At 39.5% G+C, this 17681-nt stretch overlaps 1 protein-coding gene across 5 annotated transcripts in view; it reads left to right on the forward strand.

Annotated features, from left to right (window-relative positions):
• PTCD2 (pentatricopeptide repeat domain 2) overlaps positions 1-17681 on the forward strand; it is a 45524-nt gene that overhangs the window by 23506 nt on the left and 4337 nt on the right. The window contains exons 5-9 of one of the 5 annotated variants that reach the window (XM_017527606.2): positions 90-168; positions 575-666; positions 3248-3361; positions 7423-7497; positions 15384-15497. In XM_017527606.2, the coding sequence (XP_017383095.1) occupies positions 90-168; positions 575-666; positions 3248-3361; positions 7423-7497; positions 15384-15497 (474 nt within the window). Of the gene's footprint in view, positions 1-89; positions 169-574; positions 667-1644; positions 1843-3247; positions 3362-7422; positions 7498-15383; positions 15498-17681 lie in introns of those variants that run through there. The other 4 variants (XM_037738162.1, XM_017527607.2, XM_017527610.2 and 1 more) reach the window with 4 other exon arrangements.

Consider the following 17681-nt stretch of genomic DNA (forward strand, 5'->3'; position numbering starts at 1 on the left):
AAAAAAAAAAAAAAAAAAAAGACAGTAAAAGTACCTCCTCAATAAATAGTTTTCACCTTTAACCAAACTGTATTGTTCTTCTTCATTAGCATTTGCAAGGTTTCTTCTCAGACTCCACATCATTCAACATTTTGATGGATATGTTATTTATCAAAGGCAAATATGAAAGTAAGTACTGCAGTTTCTATTTGCTGAAAAATTCTGCTGTTTGCTGGTGTAGGAATTAGGGGGAAAATGAGTCATGCAAAAATGATTCTTATATTCTTGATAAGTGGCTGAATTATGGAGACCTAATGAAGTTTGAAAACATTGCATTGCGTGTCATCACTTAAACTAAATATCTCAGATTTTACTTATGCTAAAATTGTAAAGCAGCTTTTAAAACATTAGTTCTTCCTGTATGACCGGATAGTTTATTTTAACATTTAGTTAATTGCTAAATGACTTTGAGAAATAGCTTTTATTTTGTCAAAATACACTTTTCAGTTGATGGTGCTGAACAGATGAGAGCTTTTGGGGGCCAGCAGTAGAGGAACTCTGGCTAACTCCGCGATCCACTCTTTGCTTTTGGCAGGTGCTTTGGAAGTATTGATAGAGATGAAAAACCAAGATGTGAAGTTCACCATAGATACCTATGTTCTTGCTTTTGGAATTTGCTACAAACTGGTAAGATTCTTTCCCCTTAACTTTGAGAGCATTGTGGGCAGTCTTTGAGAGAGGATTTTTTTTTTTCTCTCTTCAAATAAAATTCAGTTCCTCTGAAGTCTGTTTTCCATCTGGTGCAAATGTTTTAATTTTAAATGTATTCATTTTTAGAAAACTCAAGTTAGCCATATCAGACAGTTTTGTCATGGGAAAAGTAATTTTTTCATCTTTCACTCTTCTCTGGTGATTGTGTAGATAGTGAGAACAAGAGGCAATGTGTTGGATTCAGGCTCTGCTTTAGAGCCATGTCTTATGCTGAACTCCGCTAGATCCATCTTCCCTGTTGTCCCCTTCTATAGAAATCTTAGCTTCCTTCATTGGTAAACTCAAGGATGACTTTGTCCTCATCTATGAAGTTTTTTGTAATCACCAAAATTGGAAGTGATGTTTGTCACCTCCAGATATCCCTTATTTATGCTCTATTTGTATCACTTCCCTGGTAGTTTTGACATAGCCTAATGTTGTACTTGGCAGATCCACTTTCCATTCTCCCTACTTGAGTGTGAGCTCCTTAAGGCTTCTTTGTATCCCACCACATAACACAATGCCTGGTATCCAGTTGTTTTTTAATAAATGTAGGTGACATGAAAATGAACTCTGAGGACAGAGACCATGACTTACAAGTTCTTTTATCAATACGAAAAGTTAACCGGGCATGGTGCCTATAATCCCAGCTACTTGGGACGCTGAGGCAGGAGAATCACTTTAACCCAAGAGGTGGAGGTTGTAGGGAGCCGAGGTCACGCCACTGCATTCAGCCTGGGCAACAAGAGTGAAACTCTGTCTCAAAAAAAAAAGTTATTTTGTCATTACTGTACCAGGATTATTTCTTGCCCATAGAAACTATTTCTTCAATGTTTAGTTTAGTAACTGAATGATAACTGAAATTGTGAAATGGTCAGTGTTTAATGTATTACTATTGTCATTCGTGTCATTTAGACTTTGTTAACCTGGCACACAAAACCTCTTTATACTGAAAACAAAGGAACACCAAGCGAAGTGGAAGAACATGGGCTGCTGAAAAACACCCATGAAGGGTGTAGCAATACCAGTTTTCCAAAACAGGGGGACAGCTGGGTTATGGTGGAAAGAAAACCAACCGGAAATTGAGAAACTTGGAGTCTAGTTGCAACTTTGGTATTAACTGGCTTATGTAGCTTAGAACTCATCACCTATCTCATTTTACAAATGAGAGGGTTAGATTTGGCCTTTTTTTTTAAATAAAAGGCCAGATAGTAAATATTTTAGGCTTTGGGGGCCACATATGTCTCTGCCTCATATGATCTCTGTCCTCTCTGTCCCATATTTGTTGTTTTTGTTTTTACAGGCCTTTAAAAATGTTAGTCATTCTTAGCTTTGGCTACATTTAGCCTGAGGGTCATAGCTTGCTGACCTCTGGATTCAGTAATTCTTTCCATTCATACCATTCTATGATTCTAGGAGGCCAGAAAACCACACAGTACTAGAGCATCACTTACTCAGCATTGCAATTCCCAGTCTTCCTGTATTCTACTTAGGGATGCCTCCTTGAGTGTATACTGCAGTGAAGAGAATTAAAATTTTACTTAGAGACTGAGTGAGGCGGCTCATGCCTATAATCCCAGCACTTTGGGAGGCTGAGGTGGGTGGACCAGCTTGGCCAACATGGTGAAACCCCGTCTCTACTAAAAATACAAAAATTAGCTAGGTGTGGTGGCACATACCTATAATCCCAGCTACTTTGGAGGCTGAGACAAAAGAATCATTTGAACCCAGGAGGCAGAGGTTGCAGTGAGCCAAGATCATGCCATTGAACTCCGGCATGGGCAACAGAGTGAGACTCTGTCTCAAAAAAAAATTAATAAATTCTACTTAGGAAAGGCCAGAGGACTTTTCTCCCCTGTGCCATGTCTGAGAATAACTTGTTTCACCCAGTGGAAATGAGTTGAAAAAGTGATCTGGTCAGCTAGTACAAATTCCACATCAATCCTGGCCCTCTCTCATCCCATTTGGACTTTATTTTGACAAGAGTTGCAACTTAGTATTGACAGATGACATAGATGCACAGCCAGGCTGCTCTCATAAACCTAATACCCCGCAGCATGCATAAAGGAAGAGGATTTGGCTTTACCCCTCCTGTTTTTATGTCATTCACATTCTTGGATTTTTTTTTTAAGGTTTCTATTTTCATGGGATTCTTTTATAATGTAAGTTCAAATTAGTGTTGATGTTTTCAAATATTTGACATATGAATATTTTTAGATTGGAAATTCCCCCAGGAAAAGTTTCCTTGTGTTGTTGAACCTTATTCTGGTAAAAACTGCCCCAATTCAGAAAATTGAAAATGAGCTTTAAAAATAAATTAATTTAGATTTGAGCTGCTGACATATCAGTAGCCTGATCTATTTGCAAATAGTCTCTATGTGGGGCTTAATCTTTTAAGTGGCTTGAGGGAGGCTGTAGGAAATCCTTACAAAAGGAACTCTAAATACTGAGAACTATTAATCATTTTATTGAACTTAAAGGTTTATGACATTAATCGAACAATCCTGTCTCCTCACAGAATAGCCCTGAGTCTTTTAAAATCTGTACTATATTAAGAGAAGAAGCCCTACTCAAAGGAGAAATTCTCTCCAGGAGAGCATCCTGTTTCGCTGTGGCATTAGCTCTGAATCAGGTAAAGCTTTGGGGTGCGCGTAAGTAAATTGGGAGTGGCCAGGACTTTACTACTTTCATGTGTCTTTGCTTTTATTTTCTTCCTTCTGACTGTATCACAAAGAAGTAGTCCCAATAAAGAGACCAATGCCCTTGTTGCTATGGAAATCTATAATCTATACATATAACTGCAAAGAATGTCTTCATTTGCAATTGGGAACCTAACATGCGTTTCTAAATAGAAGGGTAGAGAAATTTCTCAAGTAATTAAAAGGAAAATTGCAGATCATCAGTTTATGTTGTAACATTCTCAGAGAACAGTTTAGTTTAATGCTTTCCAAAGTTGAATTTGCCTCAGATGAATGAGGACTGCTGAGTCAGTCCATTGTAGACGTGGTATCCGTCATATATTTCATAGTTATACCCAACTACTACTGTTATTGGGGTAAGTCTTTAGTGATCTTTTAGCCTCATTCCCCTGACTGGACAGATGGAGGTAGCAGAGACCCAGAGACAAGAGGGGAGCTCCCTAAGGTCCTGCCTCAGTGATGGACAGAGTTAATGCTGGAACCCTGGAACACCCTCTCTTGGAAGAGCCTCTCCTCTGAGATTTCCTGTTCCAAGGCCTAAAAAATATGAAATGCTGCCGGGCGCGGTGGCTCAAGCCTGTAATCCCAGCACTGTGGGAGGCCGAGGCGGGTGGATCACTAGGTCAAGAGATCGAGACCATCCTGGTCAACATGGTGAAACCCCGTCTCTACTAAAAATACAAAAAAAATTAGCTGGGCATAGTGGCGCGTGCCTATAATCCCAGCAACTCAGGAGGCTGGGGCAGGAGAATTGCCTGAACCCAGGAGGCGGAGGTTGCGGTGAGCCGAGATCGCGCCATTGCACTCCAGCCTGGGTAACAAGAGCGAAACTCCGTCTCAAAAAAAAAAAAAAATATATATATATGAAATGCTTTACATGTTAGTAAAAGGAAACTTTATAGCAGAAAAGTAATAGCCAAGCCAGGTTATTTTCCTGGCAGGTAAAATATAGCTGGAGAACTCTTATTATTAATTAAAAATCAAAATATGAGGGTGATCCATTTCTATATACTGCTGGGAAGAGTCACTGAAGAACAAACGCTTAAGAGATTATATACTTACCAGGCCTCCACTGGGTCAAGAACATTTCTTTAACTTTCTAAGTTTCCCTTGGTATCCAGGGGAATTATTTTGTCTTCTTAATCTGTCATGAGGTGAGTGAGGTCTCTTCTAAGGTATGTGTTTTTCTTTCTTTGTGTAGCTCCTGTAGTTTTTCTTTATGTGCAAGTTATACTGTTTGGTGCACAGATACATCATCACTGTAACGTCATCATTGTAAATCCCTCACTTTAGCACTATAAAGTGCCTGTCTAGGTCATGTGTTCTGCTTTTGCCCTGAATTCAACCTTATCCAATATTAATATCTCCACCCCTCTTTTTGCTTGTTTCTTCCTTTGTTCTTATCAGGTGTGCATTTGCCTGATGTACAGCTTTTCCTGTCCCTTATTTTTGCAATCTTTCTGAATTGTTTTGTTTTAGCTGTATGTCTTATATACTACATAAATGTCTATGTTGCTTTGTAATATGATGCTAATCTTTTAATATCTGTTTATATTCATATGACATGTATTTGATCTTAGGTCTTATTTGATACTTTCTGTTTCTATAATTTTTTCTACTATTTTATGCCATGTGGTTATTTTCTCTAGTTGGTATTTTTGTTCTAGTGGTGACTTAAAAACCATAGTTTTGCTTTTCTTAATTCTCTAATTCTTTTATAATACCTGTTAATTCCCTAATATAAGTAATGGTGAAATTGGTATTTCACTTTGATAGTGCTCACTTTACTCTTAAATGTACTTGATTTGTCAGTTTTAAGTGATATTTTTTGGGCCACTGATAATAAAGATAAGGAAAGGGGAATGCATTCCCTACCCCTCATGGCTTTCCCTTCTGTTTCTAACTTTTGTTAGTGTTAATATTGCTTCGTTGTCCAAGCATGTAACATTTACACTCTGTTCTATAGCCTCACTCCCCACTTGTTAGTTCCATGTGTAGTTAAATAGGTTGTTTGATGCTTGTTGTTTTTCCAGTCTTCTCTTTGTTGGCTGAAGTGAGTATTCTGGTAAATTCTTTGGAGGAACAATATCCCCTGAGTTCTTGGTATTTTAAATTATTTTATTTGCCTGTTGTTTTTGTACTTGAACTACAATTTGGCCAGATTTACAATTTCAAGGTGACAGTGCTTTTCTTAAGGTTTTTTTAGGCATTGCCTTTCTGTCTTCTAGTATGGAACATTGCTGTGGAGAAATCTAAGGCCTGCCTGATTTTTTTCCACTTCTGATTGACATGATCTTGTTCATTTTTCTCATTTCTATCTGCTATGTCCATGGAAATATTTTTCTATAAGGGTTTCTTCATCGGCCAGTTATTCTTTTTTTTTTGAGACAGAGTCTCACTCTGTCGCCCAGGCTGGAGTGCAGTGGTGCAGTCTCAACTTACTGCAACCTCCACCTCCTGGGTTCAAGTTATTCTCCCGCCTCAGCCCCCCGAGTAGCTGGGATTACAGGCGTGCGCCCAGCTAAGTTTTGTATTTTAGTAGAGATGGGGTTTCACCATGTTGGCCACACCCAGCTAATTTTTGTATTTTAGAAGAGATGGGATTTCTACTAAACCCATCTGGGTTAGCCAGGCTGGTCTTGAACTCCTGACTTCAAGTGATCTGCCTGCCTCTGCCTCCCAAAGTGCTAGGGTTATAGGCGTGAGTCACTCTGCCAGTTATTTTCTTAATTTTGTTCTACTGTGTTCCTCTTCCCCTTTTAAAAATATGATCTTTATCAGTGTCCTGTGGTGGTTCTTTTTTGACTATTCATCATTGAAAAGTAAGTTTAAGGCCTAGCATAGTGGCTCCTCCCAGCACTTTGGGATTGGGGAGGATCACTTGAGTCCAGGAGTTTGAGACCAGCCAAGACAACATAGGGAGACCCTGTCTTTCCAAAACAAAAACAAAAACAAGTGCAGCAGTATGTACAGCAGGATGTAGTACATGCCTGTAGTCCTTGCTGCTCAGGAGACTGAGGCAGGAAAATATCTTGTGCCCAGGAGTTTGAGGCTGCAGTGAGCCATGATTATACCACTATACTCCAGTCTGGGTGACAGAGCAAGACTCTGTCTCTAAAAAATAAAAATTCAAAAATAAAAGAATAACGTTAAGTTTCTTTTAGACTCGTCACTTGTAGATTTATGTCGAGACAGAGAAAGCAACAGAGAGGCACACCAGAGCCCTGTTCTAGACTAGCAGGATTTTTCTTCATATAACCCAGAGTTTTGTCAACAAGTATACACAGGCTTGCTTTCTTTTAAGCCAACAGGAACAGGCACTGAGGAGATTTTTGGCGAGCAGTCTCTTCTCTGCCCTGCTGTCTTAGGAACATACTGCTTCCAGTGAATACAGCTTGTCTATGGAAATGCTTGACTAGCCTCATCTCTGCCACCACAAGGATCCGCAGAAGTTCTCTTTAGTAGTCCTACACTCTGTTCTTTCTCATCATGGTAAACAGGAATTAGATTTTGTACTTCAGGTTGTGCCTTTACCTTTGAGAGCTGTCCTGTTGTGGGTTCTTTCTGAGATACAGAGCACTGTCCACCTCTGACTGCTTTCTCCTGAACCTGGCCAGCCTCCATCTCCAGTGTTTCCAACTCTGCTGTAGTTGGAGTTTCTATATTCTAATTACATATGTCAAAGACAGGCTTTGCACTTTGTTCCTCATTCCTATTTTTTTAGAAGCTGATTCCAGTAGGAGAAGGGGAAATGCCAACTTTATGCCTGCATCTTAAAATCTGGACTCAGGCAGGTTGTTAAAACATTCAACAATATGCTATTGGAGGGAGCATTTTATGGAATGTTTAGTTTTAATTTCCAAAACATTTTTTCCTTGTGGACTTCAAAACCCTGGGGTCACTTTAATAGGAATATACCGCCTTCTCTAAGTAATCTTTTACAAGAACATTAGTTCATGTGATATAGGATATGATTTGTTTCTCTTCCTTCTAGAATGAGGTGGCAAAAGCCATGTCCATTTTTTCTCAAATCATGGATCCAGAAAGCATAACCTGCACTAATTTAAATGTAAGTGACTTCTTTATGGTATAAGGTAAGCCTTGAAATGTATACATGTATTATAATAAAATGATGCCTAAATTTTTGGCTGTGTACAGTGACTTATCTCCCAAGGTTTTTATTCAATTCAAATCAGCAGTCATTTATTGAATTCTTCTCTGTGAAAATTACAGTATCATCCTTGTAAGAAGAGTCAACACAGCTGTTGCTTCCAGGATTTTGTAAACAGGTAGGAGAGTGGTAGATATGCTCACATATAAGACATGGCTAGATGCTGAAGACATGAGACATGGCTAAGAAAGCTGTAGATGTAGAGAGGAGGAGGGGATGGTGACATATCCTCCAGGCTCTTTACTGAGCCTTAAAAGAAACCTGTGTGCTAACTGCATCTTATTGGTGGTCCCTAACTCATGGCATTGTTGCAATTAATGAGCTTAAATACCTATGGTACACAAAATAGTGCCTGACATGTGGTAAGCATTCAATAAATGTTATCTGTTGTTATTCTTATTATGTTGCCAGTATGCCCATGGCCTTCTTCCCCATTAACTTATCTGGGCCACCTGGGTCACTTATTTGGGGCTTGTGGTCTGAGTCAGCAAGCGACTGCACACATGTCACCAAGACATGCAAAATCTTAATCCCTAAAACTAAAAGCAAAGGGAAAAGATTACACAGATTCACAAGATTGTAAAAATAAATAAAATTTGAGGCATATTACCACCCCCAGAGTTTGAGCAGTGAGTCACAAAACCTTCCTGCACCAATTAAAAAAGACTATCTTGTCATTAAGGACACCAGCCCATATTGAGACTCCTTGCATACTGTGACTACTTATGTGTGGGGAGTTGCAAAAGAAAAAACTTTCAGGAGCTTATAGTCTCCTGAAATAGTCAAAGGTTGAGATGAAGAAAACATTTTCAGAAGGATAGAAATGTGTAACCATTAGCATGACACAAACTAGGATAACAGATCGCAGTAATTAATTGAGTATTCTAAGATGAGTAGATGCAGAGGATCAGGGGGATCAGGAGTGGCTAGCAGGAGCAATGTGAGGGGCCTTTAGGGAGGGTACAGCAGCTTTTACATGAGAGAAAGTTCAGTCCGAGGAACCAGAAAGATGGAAACAGTGATAACAGAGAATTTGAAAAAAATGAAATGAGTTTGGAATGGAAGAAACAAAGTACTAGAAAAATATTGACAAAGAGACTTTTCAGTTCCAAAGGGCATGAGCTTGGAGGGCATGAACTCAACTATATACACCTGGTAATGGATTTGATATGAACTGATGAATGCCATAAGCAAGCGGGAAAGTAAGAGGGCTCAGAAGTGAGTTTGTAAGGCATTAATGGTGAGGCAGAAGAGGCACCAGAAAAGACAGGAAAGGACTCATAGCTGTGTAGAAATCCAAATGGCTGAGAGCTGTCCCTGTGTTAGGCTGCTGCAGGTAGCTCCTGTTCATCCTGGGGGCCGAAGCAGAAACTGTAGGTCTGAGCAGGTGGGTCAGCCTGAATAGCTCACAGGCTAAAGCAGGTCCGAGAGGCCAAGGTTGGCAAAGGTCCAGAGTCCAGAAGGTCAGGTCATTTGAGCCAGTCATACTAGTAAGCTAAACTGGGAAGCCTGGTCTTCCAACAGGCACAATATATCTTTGACATCTCTGCTTCCTACTGGATATGGACAGCTCTGGTATTCCAGTATATAACTGGTTCTGAGAGAGAGAGAGTGGCCTTCAGAGGTCCCATCTATCATAATGTGACTGGGATTAGCAAGATACTCTTCCACTAAAGCTAAAGCTATCCAAGTCTCTTATAACATCAGGTAGGAAACAAGGACAGGAGAAAATGGGGAGAAGTGTTTTACATGGACCATTGGTCGCTTTTCCTAGAGTTGAAGCAAGGTTGAGGATTTCAATAAGCATTGGTGGTAAGAAGTCAAACAGTGAGGTAAGCAGAGTTTTAATTTAATTTATCGAAGGTATCATGCTAGGTACTTTATATTTGTTATACAACAAAAGTTCTATCAAAACAATTTTTCTCCACATTATAGATGTGGAAAATGAAGAGTCAACAGTAAATAAATTACCTTAGTTCTCTCAGCTAATTAAATAGCAATGTCAGGGTTTTAACACCAACAACTCTGACTGCAAAGCTTAGGGTTTCCTCACCACCCCAGACCTACAGAGATGAAAAGGGTGTGTATCTTTTTATCCAGGACTGGGACTAGCGGCTCCTCGTGAATAAAAAGAACACATGACTGGATGTCAAAAAAAACGATCCCACTAGTGCATATAATCCACCTCTGGATTTACATTTATCATCTCCTCCCATCCTGGCCTATCTCTCAAAGTTATAAGAATCTACGCATGGGCTGGGTGCGGTGGCTCATGCTTGTAATCCCAGCACTTTGGGACGCTAAGGTGTGCTGATCATTTGAAGTCAGGAGTTCAAGACCAGCCTGGCCAACATGGTGAATGAAACCCCATCTCTACTAAAAATATGAAAATTAGCTGAACGTGGTAGTGCGTGCCTCTAATTCCAGCTAACGGGAGGCTGAGGCAGGAGGATTGCTTGAACCTGGGAGGCAGAGGTTGCTGTGAGTGGAGATTGTACCATTGCACTCCAGCCTGGGCAACAGAGCAAGGCTTTGTCTCCAATAACAAAAATAATCTATTAATGATTTTTTTTTCCCAAATGAGAAGGTGCTTTGGTGGAGTTAAACATAAGCCTGCTGAGCATGAGGCTGTCCATTCCCAGTAGGAAGAGCAATGCAGGGCATGGTGGAGAAAGCATGTGCGCACCCACCAGGCAGCTGGAACAGCTCCTTTCCGCTGAGCGCTGGAAAGGAAAGTCAGCCTATGGATGCAGTTGGGATGGGTGTGTTTCAGGCAAGGACTCCTTAGGAAACCTTGAAGAGATACTGAGTATGAATCATCCTCTCTGAACTGTATCACAGAACTGTACCCACTGTCAAGAAACTTAATGACAGTTTCAGTGTTTAAAAATTGTCAGGAAATTCTTTCAAATGTTCAACTGAAATTTCTCATGTTGTAATATAAGCCTATGTCATCTTCCTCAGAGATGATGAAAATTATATGGTTGCCATTCTCAAGTTTAGTAATTTTTTTCAGATTCTAGGTCTCTGTTAATAGAGAACATTTTTAAAAAATTACTGCATGGCTGGGCGCAGTGACTCATTCCTGTAATCCCAGCACTTTGGGAGGCCAAGGCAGGTGGATCACGAGGTCAGGAGATCGAGACCAACTTGGCTAACACAGTGAAACCCTATCTCTACCAAAAATACAAAAAATTAGCCAGGCATGGTGGCATACGCCTATAGTCCCAGCTACTCAGAGACTAAGGCAGGAGAATCACTTAAACCCAGGAGACAGAGGTTGCAGTGAGCAGAGATTGTGCCACTTCACTCCAGCCTGGGCCACAGAGCAAGACTCCGTCTCAAAAAAAAAAAAAAAAAAGAAAAAAATACTGCATGGACCTTAGCTTCTTCTCTAAGGCTAACTCATCTACTTGAAATCCTTAAAGACAGCTTGTTAATTATTGAGAGATGGAAACTGACAGGCTGAGTAGAGTCTGGTTAGTCAGTATTCACAGAAATAAATGAAACTTTTTTCTGACCAACTTTAAAAATTAATGCTTTATGCTAAAATTTTTTGCTGCTGTCAGTTGAAATTTGAACTTAATTTTCTCCCTAACTTGTTTTATTAAATTGCTCCTGTTCACAGTGTGACAAAGAGGGCCCAGTTTCCTATTTTTCCAGCTAATACTTAATACATACTGCGTTGGTTTAACATATCTCATCAAAACACATGTATGTTGACTCTACCTTTTCAGTCTGAGTTGAAACCTCTCAATCTCAAACACAGATCCTCTTTAGCAATGCTGCTTCACATCAAAGGATTAATTTCTACTTCCAAATATGTCTGGAAGTAGAGAGACCAATGCAGGGTAATTGTCCACTGATTCTATTTGAATTCTAATCATTTCTCTATAAACCTGGCATGCCTCCAATTGGAGATCCATTTAGGAATTGAATTTACCTTGCAAGGAAACCGACAGGTGGTTTTGCTGCATTTATCATTTATTTGTTAATACAGGTGGCTGTCTTAATGCCCCTTTCTTCTACCCACTTAGGTCACCGTAAAGTTCTAACTTATGCTAGGAAGTCTGGAGTGCACAGGGAGGAAAGGAGACAGGACTGATTTCTCACAAATTTCCTCATGGCAGGATCTTACTCATATGTGTAAGTTAAGAATTGCATTTGTTTAGGAGCAATGCAATATAGACTCCAAAAATAAAAATAAAAGCCTATACAAATTAGAGCCTTTATTTTCTTCCATGTAGAAAAGCAATCTGGTCAGTCCACGCCTGATGTGGCATTCCATGATGTCATTAGGAACCCAGCCTCTTTGTATATTTCTACTCTACTATCTTTAACATGTGACTTCCATTCATTACATCCCTAGTCCAGCAACAAGTAGGAAAAATGGGAGTGGACAAAGAAGTTCATCCCTTTTAAAGATACTTTCTCAAATGTCTTCATCCAACAACTTGTACTGATGGTGTTATTGGCCATAACTTAATCCCATGACCACATCTAATTGCAAAGAACCCTGAGAAATAGACTTTGAGTTTCATACATGAAAGAGCCTGTTAAAGTTAGGGAGTCCTGTTATCAAAAAAGGAGGAGACAATGGATATTGGTTAGAAAACTGGCAGCCTCTACCATACTATGATATTCTTCAAATATAGCAAAAATAAAACGAAAATAAAAGAAACAAGAAATGTAAAGTTCTGCATGCTCAGAGCTTCTGTTCCCTTTTTTGTTCAAAGGTATCTAGTAACTTATTTCCTGAGGCCTCAGAAAATCAAAGAGGCAGGAAGCACGTGTTCTTTAAATAGTTTTTCTTACCAAAATTTCCCCTGTTCCTCACTAACTGAATTTCCGTAGTCTTTCGTTTGAAATCTGTAAGATTAAGGCAATGTGCCGTACTCTACTTTCGTTTTCTTTAGCTGCACCCTGAGACTGGTTTGAGATAAGCCCCTAGCTTTAAACTTTCTCTTTGCCTTTTCAGTGACTGCCTCATGTACATTGTCCTTCACCAGTGTATTTTAAGGTAGTGAGCCTTATTCTTGAAATCCCTACTGAATCAGAGATAGTTGCTGGAGGGAGGAAGAGAAGTTGGAAAAACTTAGGAAGAAATATTGAAATCTTCCAGGGAGCACATCATTTCTAGCAGAGGGCTCTAGATGGTTTATTTTTGTAAATTGCTGGGGAAGCCAAGCTCCCCTTCTTGTTTATTGTTAATGAGAATTGGCTGTGTACCTTGTACTGGAGACATAGCATTGCATTGAACAAGGTAGACTTGTCTTTGCCTTTGGGAGGACACCACCATCAACAAAATTGGGATTGGTTTTTATTAACAAAGGTGTTAAGAACTGTGACGGGTCAGAGATTTTATCCCACTTGGAAGCTAATGAGTTAGCCTGCCCTAGTTTCATGAATGCTAGTGGCGTGTACAAGACACTGAGAAATAAAGGACAGATTATTATATAGCAGACGCCAGGATATGCATCAGTTTCCTGAGCCCCAGGTCCTGCTGGGAGACATGAAGAGCTCTATGTGCCTCTTGTACACATAGGAAGTTGCTTTTAAGAGAAGAACCTTGAGCTTAGGTAACCCAAATCTCTTATAGTGGCCAGTAAGCATGCCTTTAACTTTGCTTTGGATGCGACGCTATGTCTGTTGTACACAAATATCCTTAAAAAGATAGTCTGGAATAAAAGCAGTGCTTTTGCTCTCAAGGCATGCAGAAATTTGAGAGACTCCATGGAGAGTTGTCTCCCAAAAAGGGTGTGCTCATGATTTTGCCTGGGCTTTAGAACACTGCATTTAAATTGAATTCTTTGTATTTCATCTACCTGGGATCATTTCTGTTCTCTTCAGAACCAAAGACAACCCTGCATCCTGATAAATTACTCAACAAGTATAAAATGTTACCAAACAGAATGGTGAGAAAACATAGCTGGTTTAATATAAAAAAGGTAAATCTCTTCCAGGAAAACTACCTTTTGTAAGGATCAAGAGCCTTAAAAACATCTCTATGCTTTGACTTAGTAATTTCACTTCTGGGAATCAAGTCTCTAAGACATTACCAGTTTTTAAAAATGCATATACACATTGGTCAGTATAATGAAGTATGGTATATTTCCATGATGAATTGCTATGTATGTGTTAAAAATAAGATTTCTTTTTTCTAATATTAATGCTATGAGGAAATAAATGTCTATTGTGTGGTAATTGACCAAAAGTAGGATCAAATTTTGGGGATAAGTTAATATATTTGGAAGATTTATACATCAAACTATAAACTGGATGTAACATTGGTTGGTGAATTCTCATTCTCACTTTCTTTAAACTTTTTCTTGAATTATACTAGTGAATATTGGCAATTGGGGGGAAATGTGTTCTTTTTTCTTGTGTTAATTGTACCTATCTGGTGGAAGATAGGTAGTAGTATCATTTTGAAAGCACAACTACAGTACCCAGTTTTGAAAGTTGCTTAATAGATAGTGTAAATAGGAGTACCTCATTAAAATTTCAGCCAGTTTCCACTCTATGCCTGCAGTAGCCTGTGTGCCTATGACTTCCTAACAACAGAAAACGTTGAAGGTGGCCAGATGTTGTGGCTCACGCCTATAATACCAGCATTTTGGCAGGGAGAGGCAGGTGGATCACCAGGTCAAGGGATCAAGACCATCCTGGTCAACATGGTGAAACCCCATCTCTACTAAAAATACAAAAATTAGCTGGGCATGGTGGTGCACCCCTGTAGTCCCAGCTACTCAGGAAGCTGAGGCAGGAGAATTGCTCGAAACCAGCAGGCGGAGGTTGCAGTGAGCCAAGATCGTGCCATTGCACTCCAGCCTTGGTAACAAGAGCGAAACTCCGTCTCAAAAAAAAAAAAAAAATCGTTGAAGGTACCATTTCCCCCCAGCCAGTTCTGGTTGTCCGTTTTTACACTGCTATAAAGAAGTACCAGAGACTGGGTAATTTATAAAGGAAAGGGATTTAATTGACTCACAGTATCGTGTGGCTGGAGAGGCCTCAGGAAACATAATCATGGGGGAAGGCAAAGGAGAAGCAAATTATTTTCTTCACAAGGTGGCAGGAAAGGGAGAGAGCAGGGGCAACTGCCACTTAGGAAACCGTCAGATCTCATGAGAACTCACTCACTATCATGAGAACAGTATGGGGGAAACTGCCCCCATGAGTCAATCACCTCCCATCAGGTCCCTCACCCGACACCTGGGGATTACCATTTGAGATGAAATTTGGGTGGAAAAAGCCAAACCATGTCACTGGTTTTATGAGATTGTCTGATTGTCATATCCTCTGAATCTAGAGGATATAGAGAGGAGGAAACCAATATTTTTGTTCATTGAGTACCTTCTGTATACTGGTATTTTATTTAATGTTCATAAAACCTAAAATGTGAGATCTAAACCTATTTTCCCCATTTTACAAATGAAGGCATTGAAATTGAGAGATTAAGTACATGGTCCAGAGTCACTTAGCTGGTACTTGCCAGTATCTAGATTTCAGCCCAACTATCCAGACACCAAATCTCTGCTCTCTCCAATGTTACCCTTAAACAAATTTTGAAGTTATAGTGTTGTGACTAACTATTGGAAAGCACATTTTGGCTGGTGGGTTTACATTTAAAGCACAGTTTTTTAACTTGTGCAAGCAAATAAATTACGAAGTAGGATCAAAGCAGGGTGGGTACCTGTAAATGCAGGCTTATCTAACCAGGTACATTTCTTAGCATTGAGACAGTAACTTCATTTTGGTTTTGTTTGTGTCTTCTTAATATTCAGATTATACTCCATATCCAGTTAAATATGTTGGAAAACGTGATAGAGATACTAAAAAATGCTACAGAAGGAAATTTATCAAAATATGTGAAGAGACAGGTGTTCTCAGAGGAAGTGGTGAGTATGCAAGTGCTGCAGAAATCATTTAAAAGTGAAAGGGCACTCTTAACAATGCCCACTAATTTCTCAGTTCTAAAGCGTACCTTAAAGAGATTGCCAAATACGGCAACTTCTCTGTTCCTAAGACATCCATGTCTATATGCAAAGGTTTTTTTTTTTTCCCACACTGTATTCATGGGTCCTGGCTCACTCTCTTTTTCTTCTAGATGCCAATTTTACACCTTTTTCCTTTTCCCTCAAGCCTCCAAAACCTTTTCCTCACTTTTCACTCTCAACTGATCACCTTATTTCTTGTTTCATGGAGAAAATATAAGTAATCAGAAGAGAATGACTACTCCATTGACAGCCTCTGGCCCCTCGCCCTATTTACCCATGATGACTATGGATGCACCGCTCACGCCAGCCTCTCCAGTTGTGCACTAGATCCCATCCCCTCTGACCCACTCCACAGCATCAGTCCAGAAGTTGACTCGCTCTTTTGGGCATCATCAATATCCCCTTCCCTGTGGGTCATTCTTGTCAGCAAACATTAGGATATAGTATCTCTCATCTTAAAAAAGAAAGAGTCTCCTGTACAAATGAAAAGACAGACCATGTGTTTAGATAAGAAGACCTAGCCTCATGAAAAATGTTTTTTTGAAGTTACTTTGATAATGTAATATGAAAATATCACTTTTTTTTTGTAGTTAAAGGTTGGTTGAAAAAACAAACAAGATTATCTAGAAAAACCCTGTGAAAAAGGGGCAGTAAGCGTTGCTAGATCTAGCAGATATCAAAGCATGTTAAAGTTTCTATAATTCAAACTGTGGCTTAGGTCACGAATAGGGCAGCTAATGGGACAGAATAGAAAGTCCAGATACAGACAAATCACAGATACAAATTTAGTGTAACATAAAGGCAAAGGCAAGCATCTCAAATCAATCTAAATGGATAGACTGGTAAGGAGTACTAGGATAAGTAGAGAGCCAATAGAAAAAGATACACTTGTATATGTTTTTATACCACAAACCAGGATACATTCCAAGTGGATGATAATTTAAATTTTTTAATTGAAACATACAAGCAGAAGATATAAACATTAGTGGATTCTTTAATGTCCTGGGAGTTGAAAAACTTATCTTTCAATCAAAATCCAAATCAATTAAGTGATAAATTTGACTAAATAAAAATGTTGAAACCTTTTTTTTCGTGTGGCAAAAACTCCATAAGCAAAGTCAAGAGGTAAATAACAAACTAGAAGAAAGTACTTTCAGTTTTTAATCATACTGACAAAAGGATAATTAGCCCTAATATTTAAAGAGCTCTTTTTGAGGCCAGTCGCAGTGGCTCACGCCCGTAATGTTGTGATCCGCCTACCTTGGTAGGCCGAGGTAGGCGGATTACAACGTCAGGGAGACCATCCTGGCCAACACGGTGAAACCCCGTCTCTACTAAAAATACAAAAATTAGCCGGGCGTGGTGGCGCGTGCCTGCAGTCCCAGCTACTTGGGAGGCTGAGGCAGGAGAACTGCTTAAACCCAGGAGCCGAGATCATGCCACTGCAGCCTGGCAACAGAGTGAGACTCCACCTCCAAAAAAAAAGAGCTCTTTTTGAAAACTGTGAGAAAAGAACCAACAACGCTAAAGAAAAATGGGTAAGAGATGTGGACAGAACTTACTAAAAATGAATTGTGAATGGCCCTTAGACATTTGAAAAGATTCTCTTGCCCGTATCAAGAGAAATGCAAAATAAAACTACTTTATGATCTTTCTCGTGAGTAGAAATCTGCAAGTTTGCCAGCCTGTTTGGTTGGTGAGGCTCTGAGGAAATGTGCGCTATCATCCAATGCTGCTAGAGGGAAAACATTGGTATACCCTGTGCAGAGGCATTTGGCAGTATCTCACAAACAAATAATTTCACCCCTTGACTCAGTCATCCCACTTGGAATATATTCCAAAAATATACCAGCAAATACAAGGAAGTTGTATGTACAAGGCTATTTGTTGCAGGCCAATTTGTAATAACAGCAGACTGGAAAAAAGCCCAAATTTCCATCAGTAAAGGACTAGTTGTACAAATTAGGGTCTGTTCGTACAAAGGACTGCTATGTAACCCAAAGGAAGTGAGGAACAGCTGTATCATATACTGCTGTGGATCACCATTTATATGGATCACTTAAATATGTTTTTAAGTGACAAAAG

This window comes from Cebus imitator, unplaced genomic scaffold, assembly GCF_001604975.1.
Source record: "Cebus imitator isolate Cc_AM_T3 unplaced genomic scaffold, Cebus_imitator-1.0 Scaffold50, whole genome shotgun sequence".
NCBI lineage: Eukaryota > Metazoa > Chordata > Mammalia > Primates > Cebidae > Cebus > Cebus imitator.